This window comes from Buceros rhinoceros, unplaced genomic scaffold (genome assembly GCF_000710305.1).
Source record: "Buceros rhinoceros silvestris isolate BGI_N320 unplaced genomic scaffold, ASM71030v1 scaffold1775, whole genome shotgun sequence".
Classification (NCBI taxonomy): domain Eukaryota; kingdom Metazoa; phylum Chordata; class Aves; order Bucerotiformes; family Bucerotidae; genus Buceros; species Buceros rhinoceros.
In genome coordinates, this window is record NW_010414400.1 from 129,494 (window position 1) to 138,315 (window position 8,822).

Here is an 8,822-nt window from a genome sequence, read left to right on the forward strand (position 1 = left end):
CCTAGGAGCTTCCTAGCCAAACACACTCATCATCACCTGGGATTGATTGACTCTGGTAATCACTAGCTGATCTTAACTGCCAGGAGGAGAGATGGGCTGAGTGGCTGCCATATGCCTTGACTAGTATCTGGGACAAGGAAGCAAATACTGCAAAGGGAGAAAAGCCACAGGGTCCTGCGAAGGGCTGCTTCATTCTGGGGGTGGACGGTTCGCTCATGCACCACTCGGAGCACTGAAAGCCTCGTGACCTGAATGGCAGAGGACATTGCCTGTAGTGACACGAGTAAAAAGGAAAGCACCTTTCCATTCCAGAGGAAAATTAAATCCCACCAGCTATTTCAATCTGAAAATATTTTTTTTCATCTCCTGGATTTTTTTTTTTTTAGAAACAAAGGATTCTTGTATTTCTACACCACTCTGGGAATGCATTATGTGCATTTCAGTGGCCTTTATTTTGCCAGTCAGTGCTAGGAGCCAAACTCTAAAGGAGAAATGAGTTCTTGGGGTCTGATAAAGGGCTTCTGCAAAAGGGTTATGGCCAAAGATGGGCTCCAGATTTTTCCTGGAATCTTCATCCCCCTGGCTATCACACTAAAGAAAATTCACCGCTTCAGGTAGGTGTCTGCCACACAATCCAGAAAGGGCACCACACCTGCACCATCATGCAGAGCACAGTTTATTGGTGATGTTTTAAATTTGTTGTTTACTTTTAGTTCCATTTATCTATTACATCTCCCTGTTCATTAGGTGTTGGGACTGCCCTGTGTTCTTTCTGTGACCGAACCCATTGCCATGACCTATCTTTAGCAGAGGTCTAGGTACAGTTTTATTCAAGACTGCTCGTGGTGATCTAAACTCTGTCTGGCCAGATCTAGTGGAGAGGAAATGTATGTGCTCTGGCTGTATCACTCCTAGTCGTGATGGACTTGGGTGCTTAGGACATCAGCACAGTAGGTGCTGCTGAGTTTGGCTCACTCTAAGGTCTTAACAATAGTGTTTCAAATGTGGGACTACTGCCTAACTTGTCTGCCAAGGATTTCAACTTTCTGTTATGGGAGATGTAATTGGGTTGGGTTGAACTAGCAAAGACAACAGTTACACTGCTAGCTATTCCAAATCCAAGACTCGCTATGTTAGCTTAAGCTTTATGCTCTGAGAATGAGCAGTAGCTTGCAAAAGTAATCTTCTACCAAAAAAGCAAGAATCCTCATGTTAAGAAATTAAGGTCTTTTCTGCCCAGATCACTGGTTCCACTAGTTATTCAGTTTTCATGCCATCACTCCTACCATGACTATTCATTTCCTTTTTACTGTCTGCTATCCTTCCTAGCCCCTCGTCTCACGAGGCCACTGGTCCGTTTCCCCATCACAGACCTCTTGCAGTCTCTGGGACTCTCCAGCTGATGTTTATTCGCAGCTAGTCCCAGGCTGTGCACTCCTCTGCCTTATTCTCAGTATCCATGGGAACATCCTCATTGTCCTGCAGCTCAAAACAGGGATTCAGTGTCCACCTTCACTTTAGAGATTCACTCCTCATCTGCTGCATGAGAGAGTGCCCTGCCTTCCTACATGATGCACAGTTTAAGAATAGGCTTTTCTACATTAATTAGGTATTCTTGTGTCCATCTTCTAAGTTGAGAAACTCTTCCTTTGCCAGGATCTGAAAAGACAAGAGCTTTTTTCTAAACTCTTGGCTGGCAGAAGTAAAGCCACTGAAGGCTGTTTCCCAGCCACTGCATGTCCTCCCCTCCCAGCTGGCCATGCTCATTTGCATGCTTCCTCCCCACCACAGCACCACATTCTCACCCCAGGGTGATGGGGGAGATGTTCAAGGGCAAATAGTGCCACTTCTTCTGGGGAGACTGCAGCAATAGTCTGAACCATTACCGTGCAGCCCCAGTCAGTGCCGTTCCGTAAGTCAAGTCTGGGGAAAGGCTTGAGTTGTAACAGGGACCATTTTCTTCATATACTCAGAAAACTGAATGTAGGAGGGACACGCCTGAAGTTCCTGCCCCTCCTGGCACCACAACTGTTTAGTAATTCTGCACAGATATTGAATCCTGATCCTGGGGAGCTGATTAATCCTTTCTGAGGATATGTGCCTGTCTCTGGGGTACTTTCTACATGGCAAGTCCAGCAGAATGAAGCAGCTCAAGCTTTCCAAGATTTGTATTCACTTGCTGTTTCTCAGCAGGGGGTCACCACTTGCCTCACCTCCATTGACACCAGGGAGGTCCGTAAATCAGCTGCACAGTGATAGCACAGCCCTCCCAATACTCATTATGCATCTCATTGCTGGAGAAAAGCACCACCTTTGGTGCCAAGTACATTAGGGAACATGCCTGAGTTTAAAAGTACTCCATGGGAGGGAATCACAACATTTCCAAAGCTTGGCCTCTTGTATCACAAAGGCAGAGCGTGCTCCTCACCATGTCTCAGGCGATAACAAAAACCCAAGGCCAACAAACAAAATTAACAGCTTTAAAACAACAAAGCTGCCCTGGATTTTGTATACAGTGTTCGTTGCCACAATCTGGCCCAGACTCACCATCTCAGATTTCCCTGCCAGAATGATGGAAATATAAATAGGGCCTATAAACCCAAAGTATTTCCAGCTCATATATCCAAAGGATAGAAATTATAGTCTCTTAGCAAGGAAAATGTTCGAGGGCAGTGAGGTAATGGGACCTAGTTACAGACCTCATTTCGCTGAAAAACTTTTAATACAGAATGGAAGTTTTTCCAATGTCCTTGATACAACCTCTGGTAAAGTATAAAATAATCCCTTGTTTCAGTGGAAAAGCCCCTTCTGTACCTTTGAGAATGAACTGCTGGGCTCCATTTGGGGAACGGTTTCTTTCCAGCTGCTCTTCCCAGAGGTTTCTGAATGGCTCCAAAGACACAACGTCAGCAAGGAACAAAATGTGGCTATTTGAAAGATAGCCTGCTGCCTGTTGGCTTACCTAGAAAGGGCCTCACTTTTCTGTGTATTTGCTGAGAGCTGCTGAAGTTGAACCATAGGAGTCCCACCTCCAGTCTTGCTAAATAAGATTCTGGAAGTCCACACCGTGAGTCACAGTGCTGGATGAGGGGCTCTGCTCATTTGATTAATTACATTAGCATGCCTGCCCTTTACTTGTTGACTCATAGCCATAAGAGCCTGGGTTGTGCTGTGTATGTAGCAAACTGATTAAAGGGGAATGTATGTCAATGTATGGATGTGTATGACAGCTTTTTGAAATCCCTCATGATCTTCCCATCCACTGGGCATTGCTTCAATATTGTGTTAAATCATCAGGAAACAAACTTGCTCCCTCATCTGCATTACACATTGCAATGAGCTTGCCAAACACGGCCAAGCTTTTAGAAAGAAGAGAGAATCCCCCCACCAGTGAATTTATGACCCTTGGCTCTGCTTGTGGCTTGTTCTTGTGCATGCCTGAGTGACATGGAAACTGCAGCAAATCTCTTTGGTCTGTTTCTACGCTCTAACACTTGCAGCTGTGTTGGATTTTTCTTTTTTTTAATGACTAGATTTTTTTGTTTGGTTTGTTACCTTCTAATGCAAGCAACCCATGATGAGAGACAGAAAGAACAACATGTGTTAATGAAAAGCGGAAGGATGGAGAAGAAACAGGGAGGATACAAGTGTTGCTGAGTGTTTAAAAGCAAAATGTCACTCCCCTCTTCTCTTCCAGGTCCTTCAAGCCGGACTTTGTCCTGATCCGACAGCACGCCTACAGCATGGCACTGGGAGAGGATTTTCGCAGCCTCATCATCGGCCTCCAGTATGGTGGAATCCACACAGTCAACTCCCTCTACTCCATCTACAACTTCTGCAGCAAGCCCTGGGTGGTAAGTGATGATCCAGGCCTACTGCATGCCAACATTGCGAAGTAGATATGTGATACCAAACTCAGCTTCTAGTCTGTTTCATAGGAAGTCCATTAAATGTAGGTTAAAACCACCATCTAAACAGCTTTAGGAATCCAGCTGGGAATTCCTGGGGGGAAAAAAAACCCGAAACATCAGCAGAGCTTTTTTATCAACCTCTAGTAATATTATGGTGTTATTTCCTCACCCTGAGTAGAATGTTTCACCTGTCCCAGACTTTAATGTGTCACAAACAGCCAACAGTACAGTATCACCTAGATTTCTGATAAGGCAGAATAAATGAACAACAATAGATTAATAATAACAGATCCACAGGAGCACATCTCTGTCCTGACCAAAACACCATAAAACTACCTTGAAAGAATCATCATTCACTGTTTTAGAGGTTATCTGAAGTACACTATTTCTAGCTTCTTTTATTAGATGTGGAGTTGTGGTAGCCAGGTGCCCCAGGCTAAGACTAAGACTATTCATCCCTTGCAGAAGTTCAACTTGCACTTGTCTTCTCTTCCTACTTTTTTTGGGTGATGCTTTGTTGTGAGGAAATTAGCTGAAAAGAGAGGAAAGAAAGGTAAAGAGATTATTGTTTCAACAACTAGGTGTAGTGAATAAGGAAGCACAGAATGACAAAGACTTTGAAAAGAGACAGAAGGAAAGGGGAAAGCATGTGGAGGTTTTCAGCAGTTTCAGAAGAAAATACAAGATTATCATAAAGTGTTGGTTCACTGAGCCTGAAAGACTGCACCTTGGAAATACCTTGAGTCAGCTCTTGGGGAAAACAGGACAGTGTTTTGATACTTTGCACTGGGAGCCTCCTTCACCTGTTCTTTAAATTTTGTCAACATCACCTAAAAGAAAAACCTTAAAAAATGTTGTCATTGGTTTGTCCTCACCCCATATCAAACTTTGTAATAAATAACCCGACCTGTTTTATGACCAGCTCTAAGTCAGCAGCAACTACATGAGCAGGAGAGGAGAGACAGAGGAATAAAGTTGGCCATCACGAGCCACGGGAGCAAAGCTGGCCGTCATAGCACCTGCAGGAGGAAGTCAGATGCTAACACCATTTTGTAGTCCCCATCTGGGTCTTGCAAGCTGCATCACCACAGAGTGCCTTCTCTCATCATTGACACTCCCAGAATGGAAATTTCCCTGCATTGTGCTAGGTACGAAGCAGGGAACTACAAGCTATATGGATGTGACTAAGAGATGGGATGTTTTTAGGAACTCCCCTTACTCATTGTACGAATTTAGATTGGGGTGAGAGAGAGTGTTCATAGCAAGTGTTAACTATCTTCTTCATTACCTAATTAAGTAATTTTTGTTGTTGTTTTTCCCTTGGAATAAATATCCTGTTAGTCTTCAGAGTGTTGATTGGTAGTTCAAATCCAGCTGAGGTCTGTAATGACTCAGACTTTTATTTCCATGATTATGCAGTACTGGATTTAACTCATTTCTTACCAAAAAGTACCAGTGTAACAGACATAGCCTTAGTTTTCACCCCTTTTATGACATTTGGGGGTTACATTGAGACCAAAAGCAAGATCCTGTCTTTTCCGAAGATGTTGCAGTGCAGTAATGAGAGTAATGAAAAAAATCTCACTTCCACATCACCATGTAGGTAGATGATGCGCATTTGGCTTCAGTCCCCATTTGAGCAATGAGTGTTGCTGGGAACAGAAAGGGGAGGAAGAGAATGATCAAGTGCCAGCCTCAGTACAACACCTTTGCATTGTTTCCAACAGTTGGTCCTACACACACCCAGTGACCAGACAAAAAGCCTCTGCATTCACACTGGCTTTTGCTGAGGAAGGCAGTAATGTGGTCTATTCCATCTGATTTGGGGGCTGAGTCAGTCCAGGTCTAGATGACATTTTTCAGCTCATGCCTGGTAATTACATTTCTGATGATGTGCAGGGGCCTCAAGTTGTGACAGGCCTATTTTTAGGAATCTAAAATAAAAGAAAACAAACAAACTCATCCCACTGAGGGGGAGGAGGGGGATAGAAAAAAAGAAAAAGCAGTGCTGGCAAGGCAGTGTGGGAGAAATTGGCTCAGCTAGTAACTTGGCTCTCGCTATTCTTGGTCCGGCTGTGCCATGCTTTCCTCACAGGGAATACAGCTGGCTCGGACAACTTTCCCAGAGGAGTCAAGGAAACCACTTGTAGACACACAAAACAGATTTGCAGAATGCCTCCTTTCCCTAATGCCCCCACGCACGCATCACACACCAAATCAATGATTGTAATGCACTAAAAGTAATCTAAGAGCTCAGATGGGATCTGAGCTGCTATTTGGCACCACTGAAATTTTATCAAGCTGAAGCTCAGGCAGAGATTGCTTTGGGGCATTTGAGGGCAGAAAGCTTCACTGGCAGCAGAATCCAAAAGTTTTGATTTTCATGATAGCTGGGAACTGAGAGATAGGGTGACCACTGTGGTGAACGTTCCGCTCATTGCAAAACAGGCATCTCGAAATGCGGGATCTGCTTAACATAGATTACTGGAAACGTTTTGGATGTAGAAAACAGTTGAGATAGATGAAGAAATGAAATTAAATACCCTTGGGAAATGTGCTTTTCACTCTCCCTTTTTATTTTTTCCAAAAATCTTTCCATTTCATAGAAATGTTTATCATTGTATGGAGGGGATGGAAGTGAGACTGGTTTTCCTTGGCCATTTGCAATAATGTTTTTTCTCAGCAACTCTAATTACAATCAGCTGAGTTTGGGCTTGAGTTTACTCGAACATGCAACCACATTTTTAAATTACATTTGCCAGGTTTCCAATACTTCAATACACAAATTCCTTCAAAGGTTAAAATTTGCATTAACAGGCACAGTTTGAAATAGGCATTTCTGAAAGAGAAACAGACATATTCAGGGGGATCTCACACTCAGAGAACCATCTAATAAACCTAAGTTTCAAGATGACCCCAGAATTACTGCAAAATAATGCTACAAGCACCCTAATCACAATGCTTCAACCACTAATAATAACTATTGTGTTAGAAAAGTTGTGATAAAAAATACAATGGGAACAATGCTCAGAGTAGTATTCATATTACATGTAGAAAAGTCCCTAATTGCAAGGCAACTTCTGCATCTGTAAGACTGCAAGAACCATGAAGTCTTGAAGACAGTCACCTACAGAGTCCGGGAGACTCCAGCCAAACTGTTACTGACTTGCAAGGTATGCAAAATATGCATGCAAGGCACTTCCAAAGTATGCAAGGCTTTGAGATCCTCTGAATGGATCTTTTTAGTTCTCTGTAAAGATTCCCTGCAGGTAACTCTGAAGTCCAGGCAACGTATCTCACTTAAAACTCAGACTGTGACATGCTGCCTTGCCCCGTGTCTTGCTTTCTGTGTTTTGGATGCAATCTCACTAAATCCGGTGGAACCACAGAAAGCAAGAACTGATACTAAAATGTGGAATGGGCAGTTATATCTAGCTGAGCTGCTGATAGTAACATTCCTACCCACCTAAAATGCACTTGGAGGTGCTGCTTGAGCTCCGCTATCAAGTATCTAAGAGGTTGCTGCACTATGTAACACCGAGGTCTCTTGGCCAATACCCTGTTGCTAACAATTGCCAAAAAAAAAGGAGAGGGAGGGATTTGTCCCAGGAGGATCGATACCAAAGTCAGACCTTTTTGCAGGACTGGCCAGTTGAGGAAGCTCTCTGATGGCTGAGTGTATCATCTGTCCATCTGAAACACTTGCTATTTCAGCAACAGCCAAGAGCTGTATGCTTCAAAAGAAAGCCCAAGGAACAAGTCAGGACACTGTCTGTCCTGCAGATGCACAGTTGTTCCAGTTACTTTGTTTGAGCTGTTTTTCTGGGATAAATGTATGTTGCCTTAACATCACGGGGTCCATGGCTCACCAGGGCTGCACGCACACACAGCAAGGGGCATGTGCTGCTCTCAGCCAGGGTGTTTTTCCTCCTCTCACTGTCTCTGCCTCATTCTGTTTAATGTTTAAGCCCTGTTTGCTCACTCATGCTAGTCAAAACAGGGCTTTATTTTTCTTCTCTAGGATGTGCAGGACTAGTGCAAGTACTTAAGAGAAGCAAGCTGTCCTCCTTCCCCAACATCAATACCCTCCTTGCCAACATAATTATTCTGCACAGGGAGTTTTTCTCTTATCTGCTGGTGCATGGGGAGGGGAGGAGGTGTTAGTGATGGGATATGTCGCCTCTTGATGTTTTCTGGGTTTTCTTGAATGCCACATTTTGACCTAGCAGATTAGAAAAGGATTCTTTGCATTTGTCTGCAGATCTGCTGGCAGCTGCCCCTTTAGCAATGTGACCTGGGTCTGGCACACACCTTGCAACCTAATTTTTTTGCACATTGGCTGAATTCTTTTTACACGCATTCCACCCTTTAACTCCCAAAGGGGTATTTTTTATCTACCACCAAATGACATTTTAACTTCTTATACAGAAATGCTTTTGCTTAGACTAGCCCAGTAACCAGGACAGGAGCCCTAACGTAGCTACTCAGCCGTAAACGTTCTCAGCAGCTCTCCCTTTATTGAAACCTTAGGGTTGCAATTTGGTACATTTAGTCACTTCAACCATTGCTCAGAAGTGCTCAGAACAAGTAAGATTAGGCAGCTGATGCAATTGGGAAGAAAGAGGGCTTGCTTTCTCTTCCCTTGTTCCCTAGATGCCTGTCTCCTTTCCCTCAATCTGTGTGTTACCTCCCTTGGGTGACTCAAAGTTCTCCTTCAAGATGAATGCATCCCTAGCTTTGACAGGGAACTTGAAGAAAGTTGTATAAGGGACTTACAATGACACTTAGTCCAGATTGGACACCTTTATTAATTTAACTTCATTTTCCCAAATTCTTGGGATCTTGGAAACTCAGTTTCTAAATGACTTTGCAAATAGGACATCAGAGGGGAAATCTACCAGATCAGCAGGA

At 43.6% G+C, this 8,822-nt stretch overlaps 1 protein-coding gene across 1 annotated transcript in view; it reads left to right on the forward strand.

Annotated features, from left to right (window-relative positions):
- LOC104494259 (synapsin-3-like) overlaps positions 1-8,822 on the forward strand; it is a 45,111-nt gene that overhangs the window by 33,702 nt on the left and 2,587 nt on the right. Inside the window, exon 4 of the mRNA XM_010137069.1 lies at positions 3,698-3,854. Coding sequence (XP_010135371.1) covers positions 3,698-3,854 — 157 coding nt within the window. The remainder of the gene's footprint in view (positions 1-3,697; positions 3,855-8,822) is intronic.